The 20788-nt window shown below is 65.6% G+C and overlaps 9 protein-coding genes across 9 annotated transcripts; 5 read left to right on the forward strand and 4 right to left on the reverse strand.

Annotated features, from left to right (window-relative positions):
- Nucleotides 1–68: 68 nt before the first annotated feature.
- HOS3 (histone deacetylase) lies at nucleotides 69–2783 on the reverse strand (the record flags this gene model as incomplete). Its single annotated transcript, XM_076647313.1, has 6 exons — nucleotides 69–913; nucleotides 966–1199; nucleotides 1264–1483; nucleotides 1541–1590; nucleotides 1647–1713; nucleotides 1776–2783. The coding sequence occupies 6 exons, from the start codon at nucleotides 2781–2783 to the stop codon at nucleotides 69–71; spliced, it is 2424 nt and encodes an 807-aa protein (XP_076507240.1).
- Nucleotides 2784–2910: 127 nt separating this feature from the next.
- On the forward strand, nucleotides 2911–3473 carry JCM10292_000208 (uncharacterized protein; the record flags this gene model as incomplete). The annotated part of the gene is made up of 2 exons (XM_076647314.1): nucleotides 2911–3082; nucleotides 3139–3473. 2 exons carry the CDS (start codon nucleotides 2911–2913, stop codon nucleotides 3471–3473), a joined length of 507 nt encoding a protein of 168 aa, XP_076507241.1.
- Nucleotides 3474–4114: 641 nt separating this feature from the next.
- Nucleotides 4115–8485, forward strand: JCM10292_000209 (uncharacterized protein; the record flags this gene model as incomplete). The annotated part of the gene is made up of 4 exons (XM_076647315.1): nucleotides 4115–4673; nucleotides 4738–5209; nucleotides 5272–7012; nucleotides 7070–8485. The coding sequence occupies 4 exons, from the start codon at nucleotides 4115–4117 to the stop codon at nucleotides 8483–8485; spliced, it is 4188 nt and encodes a 1395-aa protein (XP_076507242.1).
- A 326-nt stretch (nucleotides 8486–8811) lies between these two features.
- JCM10292_000210 (uncharacterized protein) lies at nucleotides 8812–9310 on the reverse strand (the record flags this gene model as incomplete). Its single annotated transcript, XM_076647316.1, has 2 exons — nucleotides 8812–8999; nucleotides 9094–9310. 2 exons carry the CDS (start codon nucleotides 9308–9310, stop codon nucleotides 8812–8814), a joined length of 405 nt encoding a protein of 134 aa, XP_076507243.1.
- A 264-nt stretch (nucleotides 9311–9574) lies between these two features.
- JCM10292_000211 (uncharacterized protein) lies at nucleotides 9575–11131 on the reverse strand (the record flags this gene model as incomplete). The annotated part of the gene is made up of 3 exons (XM_076647317.1): nucleotides 9575–10073; nucleotides 10137–10682; nucleotides 10797–11131. The coding sequence occupies 3 exons, from the start codon at nucleotides 11129–11131 to the stop codon at nucleotides 9575–9577; spliced, it is 1380 nt and encodes a 459-aa protein (XP_076507244.1).
- A 180-nt stretch (nucleotides 11132–11311) lies between these two features.
- JCM10292_000212 (uncharacterized protein) lies at nucleotides 11312–13758 on the forward strand (the record flags this gene model as incomplete). Its single annotated transcript, XM_076647318.1, has 11 exons — nucleotides 11312–11322; nucleotides 11385–11486; nucleotides 11553–11575; nucleotides 11634–11746; nucleotides 11805–11875; nucleotides 11931–12239; nucleotides 12355–12601; nucleotides 12684–12763; nucleotides 12831–13185; nucleotides 13259–13316; nucleotides 13388–13758. The coding sequence occupies 11 exons, from the start codon at nucleotides 11312–11314 to the stop codon at nucleotides 13756–13758; spliced, it is 1740 nt and encodes a 579-aa protein (XP_076507245.1).
- Nucleotides 13759–13830: 72 nt separating this feature from the next.
- Nucleotides 13831–15889, reverse strand: RIT1 (tRNA A64-2'-O-ribosylphosphate transferase; the record flags this gene model as incomplete). The annotated part of the gene is made up of 11 exons (XM_076647319.1): nucleotides 13831–13949; nucleotides 14007–14063; nucleotides 14132–14625; nucleotides 14682–14893; nucleotides 14952–15167; nucleotides 15228–15261; nucleotides 15329–15371; nucleotides 15427–15470; nucleotides 15533–15596; nucleotides 15654–15739; nucleotides 15795–15889. 11 exons carry the CDS (start codon nucleotides 15887–15889, stop codon nucleotides 13831–13833), a joined length of 1464 nt encoding a protein of 487 aa, XP_076507246.1.
- Nucleotides 15890–16352: 463 nt separating this feature from the next.
- On the forward strand, nucleotides 16353–18194 carry DGA1 (diacylglycerol O-acyltransferase; the record flags this gene model as incomplete). Its single annotated transcript, XM_076647320.1, has 11 exons — nucleotides 16353–16405; nucleotides 16550–16654; nucleotides 16719–16865; nucleotides 16946–16955; nucleotides 17055–17298; nucleotides 17358–17521; nucleotides 17586–17670; nucleotides 17736–17765; nucleotides 17856–17900; nucleotides 17980–18070; nucleotides 18128–18194. 11 exons carry the CDS (start codon nucleotides 16353–16355, stop codon nucleotides 18192–18194), a joined length of 1041 nt encoding a protein of 346 aa, XP_076507247.1.
- A 418-nt stretch (nucleotides 18195–18612) lies between these two features.
- JCM10292_000215 (uncharacterized protein) lies at nucleotides 18613–19617 on the forward strand (the record flags this gene model as incomplete). The annotated part of the gene is made up of 5 exons (XM_076647321.1): nucleotides 18613–18693; nucleotides 18766–18828; nucleotides 18891–19138; nucleotides 19278–19527; nucleotides 19597–19617. The coding sequence occupies 5 exons, from the start codon at nucleotides 18613–18615 to the stop codon at nucleotides 19615–19617; spliced, it is 663 nt and encodes a 220-aa protein (XP_076507248.1).
- Nucleotides 19618–20788: the final 1171 nt, after the last annotated feature.

Consider the following 20788-nt stretch of genomic DNA (forward strand, 5'->3'; position numbering starts at 1 on the left):
CGCGAGGGAGGGACAGAGGTCAGCTGTGCACCGGCAAACTGCGAAAGCACGAGAGAGATGCACATGGTCTACATGCGGGGCGCGCCGTCAAAGCCGCCCTGCTTCCACGTGAAACGGACCGCTGGCCTCGCCGTCGCTGCGGCGTCTTCGACTGCGTGCGCTACAGACTCTGCAGCAGCAACGCTCGGACCTAGCGGCGCGGAGAAGAAGGGTGTCGGGACCGGCGGGACGGGCGGGATAGGCGGCGGCACCGCTGGCTGATGCTGCTGCTGCTCGGCGCGATTCCTCGACGCTGACACGCTCCTCCTCGCGGGTGTTCTCGCCGGCGAGCCCAGCGGTGTCGAACCCTCGTCCAGCCCGGCATAGTTGTGCCGCACCTTGCGCTCGCGAAGCTGCCGCGACCCTGCTGATCCGCTCGCCGCCTCGACCGCCGGCACAGAGCTGGGCGCAGTCCTGGCTGCTGCTAGGAGGGGCGCAGCCGACTCTTCGATGTGCGCAAAGACCTCGACTGCGCGGACGAGCCACGGTTCGGCGCTCGAGTCGGCGCCGACGAGGCTGTGGGCGCGCAGGGCGCCGCCCGACGCGCCGCCGCGACGAGCCTTGGTCGAGGCGGGCGCGCACGCCTTCTCGAGCTTCTTGAGGTGCGCCTCGGCCCACCACGCGTGCTCGTCTGGGTGATCCGCTGTCACCTCGCTGCCGGCCGGCGGAGCGACGAACCCGCTCAGGAAGGCGCCCGTCGCGCTTGCCAGTGCGCGGTCCGAGTATCCGCCCTCGAGCACGGCGAGCGTGCGGTCGGCACAAAAGCGCGCAGAGAAGGCGACGGCGTCGAGGGCGAAGTGGCGGTAGAAGGAGGTTGGGACGTTGCGCGCGTGGCGCGACATGCCGGCTGACTCGTGCTCCGAAGCGTCAAACCCTGCAGGAGAACAATCAGACCCCGCTCAACGAGTCGAGTAAGACAGACGCACCGGCCGAGACAATCAAGAGAGTCTTGTCCGACGCCTCGATTCCTCCCGGCGCCCTCCTGCAGAACTCCTCCGCACTTCCGAGCAACCCGTCGCGGTACTTTGGGTACAGCTCGCGGTAGAACTCTTCCTCCGTAGACCACGGCTCTAAGTGCACGTTTGAAATCCACTGGCCGTGCCCGCCGGCGAGATTGAGCGACGCGGCCTGCACGAGAGCAGGATCGCCGTCTTCGCAAGCTGCAAGCATCTTCGGTGTCAGCGCGACGCGGGCGAGACAATGCTGAAGGCAAACGCAGCGCACGGTATGACCAGATGTCGTGCAGCGACCCATACATGACTTGCAGCGGCGCCGGGAGCTCTGGCACTCCCTGGCCGCCCACCTTCTTCGGCGATCCAGCGGCGGCGGAAGCGGCGCCCTTTCGCGGCGAAGCGGACGGTGTGCGGCTCGCACGGGCGGCGAGGATGCGCTGCGCTTCGGCGTTGATTTGCCAGACGATCTCTTGTGTGCCGTTGCCGTGGTGCTGCGAACGTAGCGAAATGAGCTAGAGGAGGGATGCAATACGCAAGTAGACACGCACGAGGTCGATGTCGAGGATGATGACGCGGTTGATGCCGTTCTTGGCGTAGGCTGCGAGAGCGAGACGAGTCAGCGATAATAAGAATGAGTCGGTCCGCCTAAGTCACCGTGAGCGGCTGCGACGGCGACGTTGTTGACGAAACAGAAGCCCTGCGGATTTGCTTCGCCACAATGCTGCGAGAAGGGTCGGCTCAGCGGATGATCCGGACGATGCGCAGCTGGACGGAAGCGCTCACATGCCCCGGCGGCCTGATGGCGACGAATGCGCGCCTGTAACCCTCCTCCCCGCTCTCAACAATCCGATCCACACCCTCGCAGACGGCTCCCATCGCGCCAAAGATGGCCTGCTCGCTCTCCTCGCACAGGTAGAGGTCGCCCTGCGGGAGGTGCGGCGGGATCTCGGAGAAGGGGTGGTTCAGAATCGCCGTCGAGGAGCGGCGGCAAAGGTCCTGCAGCTGGGCGGGCCAGGGAAGCGAGCGAGAGCGCTTCGACGGCGAGGAAGGCCGCGACGCTGTGCGGGTCTGGCGGGACGGGCTGGTCGAGGGACCGGGGGCGTCGGGAGGGGGCGACGGCGAGGAAGTCGTCGTCCAGCCGTCGTCGTCGCCCTCGTTTGGTGGCCTGTTTGGCTTCGAATGGACGAGCCGGAGAGCGGCATCGTCGAGCGCAATGAGGGCGCTCGAGTCGAGAATGTCGAACGGTCCGCCGAGGACCTCCCTCGCCCGGCCCTTCCCCTTGACATCGCGCTTCTCGCCCCCCGACAAGCTCAGCCCCTGAAGCAAGTCGTCGAGCTCGTCTGCCGCCTCGTGCTCGACCTTGGTCGGCGGAGCCCACCGCTGTCCGCCGCTAGCCCCGTTCCGCATCTCGAGCCTCGCCCAGACCGCCGCGACACCCGTCTTGACTGCGCGAAGCCGCTCAGGCCGCTCGACGATAGTTCCGATGTCCGAATTGCGGATGTAGCGGTGCTTGGCGCAGGCGGGCTGAAAGACGACGGCGGTGCGAGGAGGCTTGGGAGAGAGAGCGGCAGCGGGCTTGGTGTCGAGCGCCGCATCGAGGGCGTCGAGAGCCGTAGCGCTGAGTTGCTCACTCGCCGGCAGCGGTGATCCAGACTGTGCCAGAGGCTGTGGCGGAGGGAGCGGAACGTTGTTGAGCGAGAGCGAGAGGAGCGACTCTGCCAACGCGAGGTCGCTTGGCTGTGCAGGTGCAGCTGGAGCGTTGCCCTGCTCTGCCTGATCGAGCCTGTCCATCCCTGCAAGCTGCGGCGGGCGAGAGGCGGCGAGATGACGGCGAGCAAGCGGAAGTGGAGCAACGTCCCTCGAACCTCGACCACACGCTTGCACCTCGCTGGAGAGGCTGTGTGAGCGACTGCAGGGCATGCTGGAGCCTGCACACGCCCGCTCGCTGTACCGCAGCTTCTGGCGGGGCATCGCGCGCCTTCCCCGCCTTCATCGCTCCAAGCTGGCAAACCTCCGCCGCCTGCTCCGACAACAGGCCAGGGACGCCTGCACAGCTGCAGAGGGCGAGGAGAAGACCGTCAAGGACACCTGTGCGTGCAATCGCCTTCTCGCGTGCATCCTGCGCTTACCACTCCCCCCTCCGCAGTCGACCGCACCCTCTCGATGCTCGCCGCTTCTCCCCGTCTCGTCAAGAACCTCGCTTCGCTGCACTACCACCACGCCCCGACGCACATCCGCGGCACGCCCAACACGACGCGCCTCGCGCACCTCCCGCGCCCGATCGTCTGGGACCCAAAGGACCCGGGCGCGGCGCAGCGCGCGTGGGACAAGCGCGCGAAGGACCGCGAGCGCGACCCGGCGTGGCACATCGCCGAGAGCGTCGACGAGGGGCTGCGGAGGCTGGTCAGGGACGCCGAAGGCGCGGCGGGCGGGGTACTCTTCGGGAGGAACCCGCAGGTGGGAGGAGGACGGGCCGCTTGAGCAGGCTTGCGCAAGCCCTGATTTGGCCGTCGCCGCGCACCTGGGTGCTTCGTTTTCTGCTTTCGAAGCGGCTTTGACACCGCCGGCCTTGCCACACGATCTGCGGCCGAGGCTGTGAAACCGGCGTTCTAGGTGAGTTGCGGGTCGTCTGATCCCCTTGCAACTTCCTGCTCCGGCTCATCTCCCCCTCTGTACAGCCGTATCTTCTGTCGCCGACACAGCGCGCGACAACCTCTTGCTAGACCGCGATGGAGCGGTAGGAACCCTCCTCGATCGCGTTCTGAGCGCACGGCAGCTTGGCGAAAGGACTGCACTCGGCCTAGCACCCGTAGAAGCTCGCTCATCGCAATGTAGAGGAAGTCGTTGAGCAGGCTACACGGTCAGAGCTGCGCCGGGAGCTGCGGGCGAGATTGACCTTTTGCCCGCCGCCGATAGCAACTTCGCTTCGGCTCCGCACTGAGCGCTCTCCGGCCGTCTCTCCCCGCTCTGCGCCGCGTGAGCCTGCTTGCGACGCTCTGCAGGGCTCTGCACGCCAGCGCACTGCACCCAACCGTCGCCCGGCTGCGTGCGCTCGTCCAAGCTCCGTCTGTGCCGGGTTTGCCCAGGTTGAGCGAGCGCGGCCCCCCTCGCGCCCGCGCTGCATGCCGCCAGCCGCCGCCCACGATGTCATTCACGCCGAAGGACAGCATGCGCTGGGCATAGCACCGGGCCCCGCCCCGAGGCCGGTCGGGTCAAGCGCTCCGCTCGCGAGGAGCGTCTCCGGCGGGCACATTGCAGGACCGGGCGCAGGGGGCTTTGCGGGCGCGGGATCCGCAGGAGGAGCGAGAGCGGGTCACGCACGGCAGCACAGCGCAGGGTCCGTCAGCGCAGCCGCCGCCGGCCCGCAGCCCGTCCTCCTCCGCCCGCCGCTCATGCGCCCTTCAGCGTCCGCTACCTCGCCGCCAGCTGCTTCGTTCGCCGCCGGGCAGCACTGGCCTGGCTCGACTCAGGTGCCGCAGGGCGCCGCGCCGTCCGTCGGTCCCCAGGGACGGCGCAGGTCCTCAGGCGCGCACCACTCGCCGAAACAACAGCCACAACAGCCGCCGCAGCCGCCCCAGTTGGACGAGGCCGACCCGCGCTCGTGGTCCGTCGCCAGCATGCGCATCCGCAGCGAGTTCTTCATCAAGTTGCTCAGGGACCTGTCGCAGAAGGGCGCGTTCCGTGCGTCTCTCGCTCGCCTCGCCTCGCATTCGCCCCCGCTGACCTGTCGCTTTCTCGCCTGCAGAGATCGAGCTCGAGCTGCAGATGACCGAGACGATGCCACGACTGCAGCGCGTCGGGCTCCCCGTCACGCCCGAGACGCTCGCGCAGTACGCGCCCGACATGGTGGTTCTCCCCGGCTGCGCACCCAAGCACTACCTGCAGGCGTTCGACCTGTGGCGCAACTGGACCTACCGGCTCGACGTGACGACCTTCCCGATCTGCGGCTCGCTTGTCGTCTCGTTCCTCCTCGACTGCGTGCCCGAGGCCGACCGGCGCCGCACCGTCGAGCTCCTCGAGCTGTACCGCCGCTCGACCATCGGAGGGTTCTTGCCGAATCCGCACCGCCCGAGAGCGGCGTTCAACGCGCCAAAGATGAGCGCGATCGATTGGGCCGGTTGGGAGTCGTACGTCTCGCAGGCGCAGTGGGGGCTGTGGGAATGGAGGGCGGTGCATGAGGCCTGCATGCCTCAAGCCTCGCCCCAGGTTCCACCTCCGTGCGTGCCTTTGTGTGCTGGAGATCCTCTGATGACCACTACTCACGTCTTTCGACCTGCAGGATTCCTCTGCGAGCGCCGCCTCCCGCTTCGATGCAGCAGGCTCCGCCCGTGTACTATCCCCCCGCCGTCCCTGCCCCTTCCACTCTCCCGCCTCCACGCGAGCACCCGCAGCCGCAACAGCAGTTCTCGCCCGTGGCCAGCTCGTCCAGAGCGGCGCCGTCAGCCCCGCACCAGCACGCATCCGCGTCCAGAGTCTCGCACGCGCCCTCAGCCGCCTCCACTACCTCCCGCCCTCCTGCGCCTCGCCCGTCTCTCCCAACATCCGCTTCGAACCCGTCCCTCCACATCCCCCCTGGCACCACCTCGCCAACGATCGCTCCTCGTCCCTCCAGCGCGTCCGCCTCCACCGCTGCTGCGCCTCCTCCCGCCGCGCCTTCCGAAAGCGCGCTCGGCAAGCGTCGCGCACAAGACGAACCCGCTCCGAGTAGCGTCGCAAACGCGCAGACGCTCGAGCAGCAGCGCCGCGAGGCCGACTTTGCCGCTGCGCGACGCGCCGCAGCTGCTGCTACCGAGACGAACGCGCGCGACACCGCGGCGGTCGCTCCAGCGCAGGTCCCTAGCGGCGATGCCGTGTTCCAGCAGCAGTTGCAGCGGCTAGGAGCAAAGGCAGCGCCTGTCGCGCCCGTTGCTGTCCAGCCGGCGCCGGCGCAACGGCAACAGCCAGCACCGGTAGCGATTGCGCCCCAGCCTATCGCCGCGGCTCCCGTGCACTCGAAGCCGTCACAGCGCCCGTCAAAGCGTCCGCGACAATCGGTGCACATGTCGGAGGCCGAGCGCCTCGCTCTCGCCGAGCGGCGCGAAGACGCCGACTTTTGGCACGCGGCGGCTGGGATTGACGTCGCGCTTGCGAAATTGGCCGCTGCGCAGGTGGAGCATGCCCAGCGCGTCCCGCCGGTCGAGTCGCCGCTGCATGCGGTGTGGAAGGAGCGCCTCGAGGCGTCGCGAGCGAGTCCGTGGGCGAACGGACAGGCTCCTCCGCCTGCAGCGGTAGCCGACCAAGCGCCGCTCAGGTCGACCCTGTCATACGGCGACTTTGTGCCTGGCTGCGTCCCGGTCGACTTTGCGCGCCCGCCCGAGCTGCTGCGCGACGCCGTCACGCGCGATCCGCTCGACGTCCTGCGCCCCTTCCCCGGCTACCCTCCTCCGCCCTACATCGGCCGCACGACTGCCGTGCCCTGCCCGCCGACCAACGCCGAAGCGGCGCTCCCGCCCGTGCAGCTCACGCCTGCGCCGTTCCTCCCCTACCCCGACGCGCTGCGCCCGCTCACCGACGCCACACGCGCAAAGACGTTCACCTTTGCCGCCGAGCTCGTGCAGCACGTCGACAAGAAGATCCCGCGCGATGCCGACGGTGCCGAGGGCGCGCTGCCCGCCGGCGACGCACTCGAGCGCGCGCGCAAGGACGCGCTCGTCAAGCTGCTGCGCGACAGCTTCCTCGCGGGCAAGATGACTGCACTGCCGGAGGTGGCCGAGCCGGAGCAGGCGCAGAAGTCGAGGAGGCTCGTGTCCAAGTTCAAGCGCAGGGAGCGCAAGCGGGCGAAGAAGGCGAAGAAGGCTGAGAAGGCGGCGGCAGCCGCAGCTGGCGAGGCCGCGGCTGAGGAGAAGGAGGAGGTGCTCGATTTGGTTGACTCTGAAGAGGACCCCACGCGCGGCGCCGCCAAGAAGGACGAGCAGGCGATGCAGGTTGACGAGCCCGCGGTTGATGAAGCGGACGGGGCAGGATCGGCTGAAAAGGCGGAGGTGAGCACTGGCTTCTCTTTCATGACACCAACTCTGCTGACGAGGAGGGTCCCACAGGTTTCCGCCGCTCCCTTGCCTCCGACTGCCTCTCCTGCTCCCGAGAACACCGTTCCGGGTCGACCTGCCGACTCGTCGGTGCCTTCGCCCTCTCCGGGTGCTACCGCCCCCGCTGCCCTTCCTTCCGCCGACGCCTCCGCTGCTCCATCGCCTGCGCCCGCTGCGTCGACGCCCGCGTTACCAGCAAAGACAGCAACGCATCCGCCTCGCCCCTCGCTCGCAGCGAGCAGTGCGGCATCCGCACCAGCAGTCCCGAGTGCTCGCCCTCGCGCCAAGTCGAACACGATGCACCGCCGCCCGTCCGTCAGCGGGCCCAACGTGCACCCTCTCGCCCAGATCTACGCGAGTCAGCCCGAAGCGCTGCGACACCTCATGCGCGGCAAGGCGGCCGACATTCGCGGGATCCCGAGCGACGCTCGCGCGAACGCCCTCGCGGCTGTCACGGCGCAGCTGAGCCCGGTCACGCGCACGGTGGGGCTGAGGACACCGCGTCTTTCGCATGCTGGCTCGCCCATGCTCAACTCGCCGCCGCTCGTCCCGCTGCCCGAACACAAAGCGGTCGGTGGCGATGTCGACATGCTCGACCTCGACAAGTCGCGAGGAGGTACGGCGGAGCCTGCACTGCCCAAGGGCGTCACGGCGCTTGGCGTCACGCTCGAGTCTCCTGCAGGGACCTCGACGGACCAATTCCCACATGCTGCTTCAGCCGCGGCCGACAAGAACGCCCGCACCTCTCTTGCCGAGTCGCGGGAGTCGGTTGCGACCTCCGACAACAACGCCCCGCCTTCGGCCGTTACCGCCTCGTCCGCCGCGTCTCCCGCCACCGAGTCACCCGCTACCAGCGTGGCATCCGCTATTGCCTCGACCCTCTCGACCGTGTCAGACAGCGTTGGCGGAGCTGTCGCTGCCGTCGCGCGCGCCGTCCGCCCCGTCAGTGTCGACCGCGCCCGCTCCGCCTCCGCTCGTCCGTCGACCACGCCGAGCGCCTCTCCCGCGCCTAGCGCTCCGGCCGCGCCGTCCGCAGCCGGGCCCTCCGTCGAGGCGAGCACGCCCCTCGCGATGAAGGCGGCGCGGCGCCCGCGGCACTGCAAGCGTTGCGGGCGGAACGACTGCCCTGGGCGCGGCAAGCGCGAGCTGTGCGTGCACGCGGACGAGCTGTCCTCCCGCGCGTCGGTCGTCTCGACGGTCGAGTCGGTCGCGGCGGGCGAGGAGAAGGGCAAGGTGCGCGCGGAGTCGGACGACGAGGACGAGTCCGCCGCCGTTCCCGCCAAGCGAGGCCGGTTCGAGCCAGCACCCGGCACGCACCTCCGCCCGCATCCGCTGCGCAACATCCCACACCACTGGCTCGCGGCGAGCATGCCGTACAGGCCGTTTGACCCGCGCCCCACGGGCCCGAAGCGGCAGAAGGCTTCTTGATCGCGCCTTTCTGCTCGCGTTTCGCCTCACACCTCCACTTCCTTTCTCCAGTTCTTGCCGTCTTGCATTGCCGTACCGCAGTCCCTCTGTGTTGTGTTGTCTAGTCCTTCCCGTCCTCTTTCCCTTTCGTCGCATGCAGTCTTAGGGTTGAAGCTTGAGTCGTTTCACGCGTTGCATCGTGGAATCGCGATCATGCGCCTCTCTTCGCTCTCGGTTCTAGTAAAGAGTGAGCGGGCGAGAGAATCAGGCAAGGCGTTTCAAGCGACTCGTTCCGCGTGCACCCCTCGGCGTGCTTCTTCCGTTCCCGCCCCTTCGCAAGCCGCCGGCTACGTCGCCTCGCCGCCCTCGCCCTGCTGCTCCTTGGCCTTGGCCTCGTGGTAGCGGCGGATCTGTTCCTCGGGCGAGTACGGCGAGCAAACGACCCTGCCGTCCGAGGTGCACGCGGGCGCGATCAGGATCCCGGAGCCGTACGTGAGCGGGTTGATGAGCGGGTAAATGGCGGGACCGGGGTGCTCTGTCCGACGCGCATGAGTGCTCGGGTGTAAGCAAAGCCAGCCGGAACAGCCGGTGTCGGGGGAAAGCGAAAAGAGAAAGGAAGCGGAACGGACCGTCCTCCGAGGGAGCGGCGCTCGATTCGGCATGGTCCTTGCCGCTCTGTTCGGCGTGCTCCTCGCTGTGGTGGTGGGTGTCTGACGCTCCTCCGAGCAAGCGAGGGTGAGCGGTGACGAAGGAGACTGGCGGTGTCCGGCTCGGCTCACCGACACCGCCAGCGGGCTGCTGGACCTGCTCGGACGGGTTGCTCGTGGCCGTCGACTCGCTGGACATCTCTGTTTGAGCTCTGTTGAAAGTGAGGGAGGGGACGGGTGAGGTGAAGGAGAGAAAGGAGCGAAGGAAGCGAACTTGGGAAGGTCGACGCAGACGACTCGCCGCAGAGTGCGCAAGCCCGGACGCACAGACCGGTCACTCGGAGCAGCTGCAGTCAGCAATCAGGCGCCAGACGAAGCAGCAGCAGCTTCCCCAGAGAGCCGAGATCGCACGCCTCTCTAGCTTGCTTGACTTGCACAAGATTGCCTTGCAGCCTTGACAGCGCTACATGACGGTGCACGAAATGACCACCTCCCTCGGTCTCGGAGGATCTCGCCGCCCGGCAGGAGGCGCAGTCGGCGGTTCCGAGCCGCCCTCCCCTGCTCCTGCTCCTGCGTCTCCCGATCCTCCGCCCTCGGACGTGTCCGGCCCGCGCGGTCCAGGCGGCGGCGGCGGGAACAGCGTCGGCGGGAGCGGCGGCTGCGTCCCCCCGAACCCGACGTCGTCCCCTCGCTCACGCTCCTCCCTGCGCTTCCTGCGCTCCTCGAGCTGGCCCCTCACGCTCCCGAGGCTGTCGCGCAGGCGGTCGTACAGCCGGAACGCGCTCCCGTCCGTGAGGCGCGTCTGCACCGTGTCGAGCATCTGCGTCGTCGTGCCGTCGGTCCACACTTGCGGGAGGCGCGCGAGGTTGCGCAGCCCGGGCGAGTAGATGCGGACGAGGTGCGCGTGCAGGCGCTGGAGGGTAGAGGAATAGACGTCTGAGAGTGAGATGAGCTTTTCAGAGCTACACGTACAGAGACGCGGTCAGTAAGACGCGAGCGGCAAGGCAGGAGCCGTCTCGACGCACCTCTCTTCTTCGAGCCCCATGGCCCGCCTGATCATGGCCTCCTCGCGCTTGCCCGGCAATAGACGTTCTGCCGCCTTTTTCTCACACCGTTCTTCGATGCGCCGTATCGTGTCCCACGCGCCGACGTGCTCGTCGCGCGGCGCGACCAACCGCTGCACCTCTCCGAGCGAGACGGACCCGTCCGGCCGCACCTTGATCGCCTTTTCGCGCGTCGCGCCCTCCTCGGCCTGCTTTGCCATCTTCTTCTCCTCTGTGGCTTCGGCGCTCGCGCCGCTCATCTCGAGCATGTGCCGCGCGACGTTCTCTCTCCCCGTCGCGACGTAGAAGTACCTCCCCTCGAGCCACGGCCAGTGGTACTCGGGCACGCCCTCGGGCGGCACGCGCGCCTTGCGGTGGTGCGCCGCTGCCTCGGCTGCGGGCGAGGCCGGGGGCGCGTCGCGCGCGAGGAAGGCGGTTGGGTGGCCCGGGACGGGGACGAGGTCCGAGAGGGCGTTGCGCATGTTGATGTAGCAGTACATCTTGACGGTTGGTTCGCGACCGAGGGCTCTGTGTGGTATGCAGAGGGTCAGTCTCGACATTCAGCGCGATTGCGAGGTTCGCATCGGGGGGGAGCGCAGCGACTGGGTGGATCCGAAGCGCGAGTCAGGCTGCGAGACGCACCGGCGGGCGTTGGTCTGCCTCGACGAGGTCCAGCAGCGCTCGTCGATGCGCTCCGAGGTCGTCGGCGGGCGCGCGGGGGCAGCCGGGCGGGGGTGGATGTGCGGGTGGAGGGGAGCGGTGGCGCGGAGGAGCGTGTGGATGTCGGGCGGAGACGGGAGCGGCTGCGGGGGCATCGGCGGGATCTCGCTCGGCGCAGCTTGGCCCGCGGGCTGGGGCGGGGCGGGAGCAGCGGGCGGATGGGCGAGAGGAGGGGGAGACGGCGGAGAAGGGGCAGCGGGGGCAGCCTGGCCCTCGCTTGCCGGTGCAGCGTGTTCCCTCGACTGCACTGCGCTCATCTCGGCTGCTCGCCCGGGCAACAAGTGACGAGAGAGACCAAGAGACGAGGCGACTCCGCGGTTGCCGTCTCACCAAGTCGCTTGCTCGCTGCACACGGCTCGAGAGAGCTTGAGACTGCTCGTACTGCTTACTGCTAGCTTCAACTTGTGCCTCGCCCGCTTGCACGGCTCCTCGCGGCCATGTCATTCGTGTGCGTCGCTCCCCCTCTTCCTCGTCGCCAGGTCGCTCAACTCACCCGCACACGCCCCGCAGCGTGACAGAGCCCATCCCAGAGGGCGTCGTCGTCCTCCACACGTCCCTTGGCGACATTCTCATCGAGCTCTGGAGGCGAGAGTGCCCAAAGGCTGTCCGCAAGTCCGTCCGACCCCCTCCCTCTGCTCCTCCCAGGACCCCCGGCTGACGCTGCTACTCGCTCGACAGCTTTGTACAGCTCTGCTTGGAAGGTGCGCGACATGTGCCGGCTCAGAAGCACGTACCAGGACTAACCTCCCGGCTTGCCAGGTCACTACGATGGCGTCCCGTTTCACCGCGTCATGCCCAACTTTATCGCCCAGACAGGCGGAGACGACGACTGCATCTACGATGAAGGCAGCTTCCCCATCGAGACGAACCAGGTCCGCCGACCTTGCCGCTCCCGCTAAGATCCTCGCTCACCTGCATATCCTCCTGCAGCGTCTCAAGTTCAACCGGCGAGGTCTCGTTGCCATGGCCAGCGATCCCGACACCAAGTCCAACATGTCCCAGTGCGTCTTCTGCGCTCGCCTGTGCCGCTACTCTTGCTCACGCTCGAAAGTGCAGGTTCTTCTTCACCCTCGAAGCGACGCCCGAGCTGCAGAACAAGCACACCCTCTTTGGCCGCATCGCAGGCGACAGCATCTTCAACCTTCTCAAGCTGCAAGAGGTCGAGCTCGAGCCAGGCACCGACCGCCCGCTGTACCCGCCCGTGATCAAGCGCGCAGAGGTGCGCGTCGACCCGTTCGAGGACGGGCCCGACCCGATCCGCCCGCGCATCACGGCCGACGAGCGCAGGGAACAGGAGAGGGCCAAGAAGGAGATGAAGGCTGAGCGCGCCAAGGAGCGCCAGCAGGGAAAGCGCAAGGGCACCAAGTGAGTTGCGCCTGTCTCGCACGCTTGCTCGGCGTGCAGGGGAGCTACTCGCTCTTCTGTCCCTGCATGGTACGACCGAACACTGTCGCGCAGCTCTGACAGCATCCTCCCGCAGGAACAATGCCCTCCTCTCCTTCGGCGCAGACGCCGACGATGCCGAAGACGCCTCTTCCTCTCTGCCCAAGACCAAGTTCAAATCGGCGCACGACGCGCTGCAGGACTCGCGCCTCAGCTCGCGCGTCATCGACGACCGCGGCGTCTCGGCGCAGCTGCCGCCCGAGCTGATCGGAGGCGGACTCGCGGCGAGCGCGCGCGAGGACAAGGGGAAGAAGCGCGCGGCGGACGAGGCGCCGAGGGAAGAGGTGCGTCGCGCTCGCTTGCGTCTCTCGGCTCGCCGGAGCTGCAGGGCTCTCGAGCTGATGAGTTTTGCCTGCGCCTAAGCAGAAGCGCCTGCGCGCAGAGCCGGCCGTCTCGCGGCTCGACGAGGCGCGCAAGCTCAAGGACAAGGCGCCCAAGAGCGAAGCGTGCGCTGCAGTCCCTCTCGTGCCCTGCTCGCGGATGGAGCAGAATTGACATGCGATCATCTCGCAGCGAGCGCCGGCGCGAGGAGATTGCCAAGCTCGAAGCCGAGCTCAAGGGCGGCAACCAGCGCGCGGGCTCGTCCGAGCCCGCGTCCAAGAAGCCCAAGGGCAGCGGCCCGTCGCTCCTGCAGCTCGAGCGCGAAAAGTACAGCGCGGGCGGCAAGGCGTCGCGCGGTGGCAAGCGGCGCGCGGGCGACGACGACGATGTCATGAGCGCGCTCGAGGGGTTCAGGAGCAAGCTGTTCCAGGCGGCGAAGAGTGCGCCGAAGGAGGATGAAGTAGAGGAGGAGGCGAAGGAGAAGGAGCGGGAGGAGAGGGAGAGGTTGCACGGGATCGACCTCAACGACGACGAGCTCGCGGAGGATGTGCGTCAATGTCTCTCTAATCTCGTCAAATCTCCTTTCGTTGAACTTCTGCTGACTGCTCTTGCGCCTGCAGACCGAGGGCTGGATGACCCACTCGCTCAAGTTCCGCAAGGACGCAACACTCGACCAGCGTGAGCTCTCCCTCCCTTCCCCTTCTTCCCCACATTCATTGTCTCATCTCACCCTTGCGCGCTTGACACAGACTCGATCGACGAGTACGCCGTCGTCGACCCGCTCGCCAAAAACTCGCTCACGCTCGACGAGATGCGCGGCAAAGACCAGGCGCAGCGGCGCCGCTACCCGGGCGAGCCCGACCGCGACCGCGGCGAGGGCTCGAGTCGCGGAGGCGGGAGGGACGACCGGCGAGGCGGAGGAGGCGGGAGGAATCGGTACGAGGGAGGGAGCGGGAGATACGGCGGTGGCGGCGGTGGCGGCGGTGGCGGCGGGTACGGCAGGGACGGGCGCGACAACCGGGGTGGCGATCGCGGAAGCGGGTACGGTCAGAGGGAGGACAGGCCCGAGGTGCGCGGGGACTGGAAGAAGGACCGCATGTCCACCTCTGAGCTCGCATGAAGTGCATGTGCAATCGCAATGGCATATCGATTGCTCACACCAGGCAATCCGGAGTGGTGCATTGCGAGAGGACTACCGCCGCTTCGACATGGCAAACTCGTTCACCCTGTTCAGCACCGCTCGCGAAGGGTTGACCGTCGGGAAGGCCTCGAGCACCCACTGCAGCCGGATTCGGATGCGGTCCTTCGAGACTGCGAACGCAAGCATGTGAGTGTCACTACATGGCAGGAAGTGTGGCTCGTGCGAACCGACTGGGGGCGGCGCAGCACTGTCGAGCAGCTGGCCATCTTCGTCGTACAGGCGAGCTTGAAACGCGGAGAGCTGCACGTCAGTTCAGTCGTGCCAGGTATGAAAGCCCGAGCAATGAGCTCACCGAGTAGGATCAGGGCGACGGCAACGCCCAGATCGTTCGCCTCGCTCTGCGCCTCGCCCGCCAAGACCGACACGCACACCTTGCTACCCTGGCTCAGCTTGTCCGTCGCAAGCTCGAGCGCGGGCTCGAGGTATGCGGGCGAGAAGAACGAGTTGTAGCCGGCTTTGCCGGGTTTGGCGCTGAGCGATGTCGGCGAAGGGGTGGAGTCGGTGAGAGGAGGGGCCTTCGAGGCTGAGACGGTGATGAGGGTCGTATCGTCCGCTGCAGAGCCTGCTGAGGAGGCGGCGAAGCGCAGATACAGGTTCGTCGAGCGGATCTGAGTAGACGAGGGTGTCGAGGAGGAAGCGGGATCGGCGATGTTCAGCGCAGCAAGCGAAGAGGTCGCAAGGATCCGTTCAATGACGCAGTCTATTTCCTCGCGAGACGCGCCGAGGATCTCGTCGGCGTGCTGCCAGAACACAGGAGGTGTCAGGCCCTTCGACCAGGCCTCGTGGCTGCAAGCGGGACAGTGAGCGTCTGAGCAACTCCGGAGCGAGGCAGCTTTGCTCACTCGTCTCCGCTGCCCTGCACGTAGGTGAAGCCGAGGGCGCGCTCCAGCCCATCCGCCTCCTCGGCAAGTTTGCTTGCGCTCGCGCAGATGACCGCATAACAGGTGGGAAACGACGACGCCGGACTGGGGGTGAGCGTGGATGCGGGAGAGACGAAGAAGGGCCGCAGCGGTCGATCAAGCGCTTTCAGTGCCGAGAGGTCGTATGCCGAGGACTGCAAGGAGCAGCATGAGCGAATCGACTGGTGAAGCGGCAGGGCGAGCGGGACGCACTGCGAGATCCTGCGCCCACCCCTCAATCTTCTCCTCAATCTGCGCGTGCTCAGACCGACCGACAGCCTGCGGCGAGGTGTACAAGCACCCTTGTCGCTGCCATTCCTCGACAGTCACGCTCGAGTTGTCCGGTGCCGGCGGGAGAAGCAGGACCCGGGCGCGGTTCAGTGTGGCGCACCACAGTGGAATTGTCTTGGAGAGAGCGTCGGGAAAGCGCTGGAACGCAAAGACGGTCAGTATCGCGAAGGTGGCGGAGCGCGAAGGATGCAGCCGTACCTTGCCGCGGCGCGTAGAGTCCACGAAGACGATGCTGACGGGACAGCGAGGTCAGTTGCTAGTCGCTAAGTACTGACTTCTACGCATTGTGCTCAACGCACCCTTGACGATGCTTGACAAGGGGAAGGAGTGCAAGATTGGCGCCTGCAAGAGCAAGCCGTCAGCAACAGAGCTGTGTGGCGCAGAGGGAAGTGCTCACGTCGCAGATTGAAGTTGTGCTCGTTGGCGTGGCCGTCCGTCGATCTGTGCGTATGCGATGTCAGTGACAGGCAGAAAATGAATTCTAGGGAACGAGAAAGACGCGCTTGAAGTAGGCATGTGCCTTTTCATCTGACGGCTTGACGTACCAGGCGCCCGCCCGTTGATTAGCTGCAGGGGGAAGCGTGAGTTGGGACTTTTGACTTGCGCAGAACAGGCGGGGCTTACCGACGACGGGGAAGTCGGGATAAGCCTGCGCGACTTCGTCGTGGATGAAAGCGGCATCGTGCGCAATCGAATGCAGGCGGTTGTAGCTATGCTTCAAAGGGTGAGTCTGAGAGTCTACGCCGGTTCGAACGCGACACGCACGTGTCGCGAAGTTGACCTCGAATCGCTCCGCGGTCTGCCTGTAGAGAGTCTACAGCCCGCGGGAAGACCAGCTGCGAAGGCGCGACCGAGTCCATGGCAGCAGACTCTGCCAGCAGTGTACCAGCTCACGGCGCAAGAAGCGACGACGAGCGACAGAACAGGCAGAGAGCAAGTTGGAGCGATGAGAATCGCGGCGGGACAGACTGAGCTCAAGACAGCACGTGAAGACTTGTCCTCTTCTGCGGGATCTGAAGAGTCCAGTTTCGGGCTGTCACGCCCTGCAGGAGATGCACAGAGCGGGAGAGTCGAGCGCTTGTCCTGAGACGACGACGAGGCGGTGCACCAGATGAGCGCGGCTCTCAAACGAGAAATTGGAGCCCGTGGTCCCCGCGGTCTCCCCAGACTCTAGAAAGGCTCGTACCGGCGTCGCGCCTCTCTGTGCGCGAGTCTGCGGTCGCCGTGCTGCGGTCGGGCTGATCCTCGCCGCGCTGCTTCAACTCCGTCGTCATCCTCGCACTCACCTCGCCCCGCGCAGGAGCGGGCACAGAGCACGAGCACATGGGCGCAGTCGACGGCGAGGACTACGTCCAGTCGGAGCGCACCAAGATCAAGTGCGTCGCCTGCTCGCGTCGCCGCTGCCTCTCCCCACCTCTGCCTCCCCGCGTCCCGATCCGCGCCCAGCACGCATCGCAAGGCCCGCAGGCTGCTTCACATGCGCACAAGACAGTGCTGACAGGCTGCGCACCCGCGCGCAGGTTCGTCCCGTTTGTCGTACCCAAACACCGCCGCTTGCAGACCTTCTCGGTGTTCCTCTGGACAACGGCGCTCCCGCTCTCGCTGGGCTTTTTCTTCGTCCTTTGGTGCGTTACAATTGACCTCTCGAGGCCTTGCGCGAGACATGGCTGCTGACGCGCAGTTCCGCAGCTCGTTCCCGCGTCTCTGGCCTGTCCTCCTCGGCTATCTCACCTGGGTCTTCTTCATCGACCAAGCACCCACACATGGCGGCCGACCACAGGGCTGGCTCAGGAGGTGTCGCGTATGGGTGTGGTTCGCCCAATACTACCCCGTCAGGTGCGTCCCCGCCATGATGTCGCATCTTCAACAACACGGAACATAGCTGATGTCCCCGCCCGGTCCATTTGACGCCGTAGCCTGATTAAGGTGAGCAGTTAGGCTGCAAGAAGCGTCACGAGCGCAGCGCCGCACTCGCTTGTGGTCCAGCGGCCCAACTAGACACTGACTTTCGCTTCGCGGCTGCAGACCGCCGACCTGCCGCCCGACCGCAAGTACATCTTCGGCTACCACCCGCACGGCGTTATTGGCATGGGCGCGATCGCCAACTTCGGCACGGAGGCGACTGGCTTTTCCCGGCAGTTCCCCGGTCTTCGCCCTCATCTTCTTACGCTGGCCAACAACTTTAATCTGCCGTTGTATCGGGAGCTGCTGCTCGGTCTCGGCATCGCCTCGGTCTCGATGAAGTCCTGCCAGAACATTCTGCGGCAGGGTGAGCGCTTTTCGCCCCTCGCATTGCGCCCCATCTGACCGGGTCTTCTGGTTTCGCAGGCCCTGGCTCCTCTATCACCATTGTGGTGGGCGGCGCAGCTGAGAGCCTGAGCGCCCACCCGGGTACCGCCGACCTCACGCTCAAGCGGCGAAAGGGCTTCATCAAGCTCGCAATTCGGCAGGGCGCCGATCTCGTTCCTGTCTTTTCTTTCGGCGAGAACGACGTGCGTTATACTTTCGCTGCCCCAGCACAACTGTGAGTCGGTCCGACCGCTCGCAACCTCGCAGATCTTCGGCCAGCTCTCGAATGCGCGCGGCACGCGTTTGTACAAGCTGCAAAAGCGGTTCCAAGCCGTCTTCGGGTTCACCCTTCGTGCGTAACGATCTCGGCTTAAGCAAGTTTCTCATTCTTGACGCACGGCCTCTTTTCGCTCGCAGCCATCTTCTTCGGTCGCGGCTTGTTCAACTGTGCGCTTTCAGCTTCTCTCGAAGTCGTGGGGTTGCGAGACACACGCGCTTCCGAAGTCTGAGATCTCATCCCTTCTCGAACTCGCACAGACAATGTTGGCCTCATGCCTTACCGTCACCCGATCGTATCGGTCGGTACGCTGGCTTCCTCCTCTTCCGGCGACATCGTCCTAGCTTCCCTCGAAGCTTGCGCTGATCCTGTCCGCGCCTGTAGTCGGCCGGCCAATATCCGTCAATCAGAAGGATCACCCGACGTCCGCAGACCTTGACGAGGTGCAAGGGCGATACATCGAGGAGCTCAAGCGGTGCGCCCCTCGCCTGACTGCCCACCCTCACCGAGACTGACGACCGCCGTGCTGCAGCATCTGGGAAGACTACAAGGAGGTCTACGCAAAGAGCCGGACCAAGGAGCTCACCATCATCGCCTAAACCGCATCGTCTTTTCCCGTTTGTGCATGGTTGTACCGCCTTTCCATCCGTCCCCGTCGTGCCCTGTTCCCATCACGTGCCTCAACGCTCGCTGTACTTGTGCCACCCTACATCAGACGATCCGCCGTCTTCGTTGTCCTCGCCCATGTCGATAATCTCTGCTCGCGGCCGCTCTTCCGCTCGCAACGTGAAACACACACCTGGCCGTTTGAGCCGCTCTAGTAATGTCTCGAAAGCAAGCAGAGACAGTCGCTTATCGTGATGAATTCGATGCGACAGCTCTGACTCATCCACACCTCGCGGTTTCCTCGACCTTGACCCACGGCTGTTGATACCCGAAACTGCTTCTCTCTTCACGTTGTGCGGCTTGCTCGATCTCGGCAGCTGTGCTTTGAGCTTTCGCTGTGACTCTGGCATCATGGCTGCGTCTCCCGTCCGTTTCGTGCGCTTCCGGCCTGACGAGGCGATCGACGTGGAGGAGCTCCGGCGGCAACGCGTGGTGCGTCTAGGGGTTGCGGAACCGCTCGAGACTCCGTCACTGACTCGTTTGGTCTCTGCCAATGAGCCACAGCTATGCGGGTGGGGCGAGGAAAAGGTCGAATTCTGGCGGGACCAGGTTCGACGAGGAGTCAAGGTTCGCGGTGCACGCGGCTGGATTCTCTGTTGTACGACTGACACGAAGGGCGCGCTGCGCAGAACCTCTACTGGGTCTTCCCGTCCGCAGCCGACGAGCCCTTGCCTTGGACCGGCTTCGAGCCCTGCAACTTCGACACCGCGCGCTCCGGCCCGCCGCCGCCCGATCTGTCGTTCCAGCCGCTCGGCCACGTTAGCCTCGACTGGGAGGACTCGGACAACGACGAGTCGCTGTGCGACCGCGACGCGGGCAAGGTGACGCTCGCGACGTTCTTCCTACTGCTCAGCCAGCAGGGGAAGGGCTATGGCTCGTGCGTTCCTTCTCTCGGCGTATAGTGCTCGTCAACCGTGTGCCGGTGTCCTGCCTCGACATGAATCTGGTCCGAAGCGACAACGATGCTTCCTCCTTACGATGATGATTCCCGGCTAATGTGAGCTTTTCTTTTGCAGGACTGTCATGAAGGAGATGGAAGACATGGCAAAGCGCGACCTGTCCGCCACGTCCATCACGCTCAACACGGTGGACGGCGAGTTTGCCGTCCAGCCCTGGTGGTGGGAGCGGCAGGGCGTGCCGTACTCGCCGAACCGCCGCGTCAACGAAAAGTGGTACGAGCGGCTCGGCTACGTGGCATACAAGCGCGGAATACCGCGCTACCCGGGGAAGACGGTGTCGGGCGAAGACATCCTTCTAGAGGCTGTGGTGTGTTCTTGTCCTTCCGATTCGCAGGTCAGATTGCTTGCTGACGGTCCGGACTGCGTCGTTGCCCAGTTCATGGAAAAGAAAGTATAGGGGCGGATTGTCCTCGACAATCGATTGCAATCAATGCAAGCGTCAAAAGATCGCCGACTCCGGCTCATTCTTCATTTTTCGCTCTCCGCATCATCCTCTGCGCTGAGTCAGTGCATGGGTCACTGTCGGAGCCGCGCTTGCGATCAAGAGCTCTGTCACGCTGGCCTGCACTTCACCCTGTATCGTGCTTCCCGCCACGCTTCTGCTTGCAGCATGACCGATCAGCGCTCCCGCCGTGCTCGAGGCTTGCCCGCCTTCGTTGCTGCTCCTGCTCTTACGAGTCGATGTGCAGCTACAGCGATGAAGGCGCCAATTTGTGCAATTGGTTTACGCTACGCCTCGCTTCTTTTCCTCCACAGTACAGCCTCGCGCTTCTCGCTTCATGTACTGACAGCTTGGCGACGTATGCACAAATCGGCACTACACAGAGCATGCACGACAGTACGCTGGCTGGGCAGGGCTCAGGAGACGGTGGAAAGGACACGACGGAGGGAACGGAGGACACGGAAAAGCACAACAAGGCTGCTCTGCTGTGGCTGCGGTCAAGCGTACTTGCGACCAAGCTGACGAATGTACGTCCAAGCAAGGAGGCTGCCGAGGACAATCTGGGGAGCATATGTGTGTGAACGCGGCTGCTGACGAGGGACGTGAAACGCTTACCACAAAGAAGGACCAGTGTGCCGCCGTGGCGCGGCCGACCACATCGAAGAGAGACAGAGTGAAGTCAGGCGGGCCCTGATCGATCAAGTACTGTAGGCCCTCGCAAGGGAATTTCATGCCCGCGCTCGAGCACTGAATGAGCCGTTCAGCCTCGTACTGGTAGTAGCGGCTCCTCAGCCAACGCCAGCGACCATACACATCAAAGAGGAAACCCGAGACAACAACGATGAGCAGACCGCTGAGCACGCAGCGCAGCAGGCGGCTTTCGATCTGAGTCGAGGTCGTGCCGCCAGTCAGGACGACCTCGGTCTTGGGCTGCAGGAGTGCCGGGCTGCGAGAAGAGAAGTGAGACTTTGACACTCGCGGGCACAGGAAGCAACGCACCCGAAGCGCACAGCAGGCGAGGGGTAAGGCTTGTACGCCGGAGGCGACAACGGCCTGATCACCTCGCCCTCCTCGTCGTCAGAGTCGAGGCTGGGAGCAGCACGAGGCTCATTGTAAGGAGTATGCT

The sequence above is a fragment of the Rhodotorula paludigena genome (genome assembly GCF_050403205.1).
Source record: "Rhodotorula paludigena JCM10292 DNA, Rt_paludigena_JCM10292v1_ctg8, whole genome shotgun sequence".
Lineage (NCBI taxonomy): Eukaryota > Fungi > Basidiomycota > Microbotryomycetes > Sporidiobolales > Sporidiobolaceae > Rhodotorula > Rhodotorula paludigena.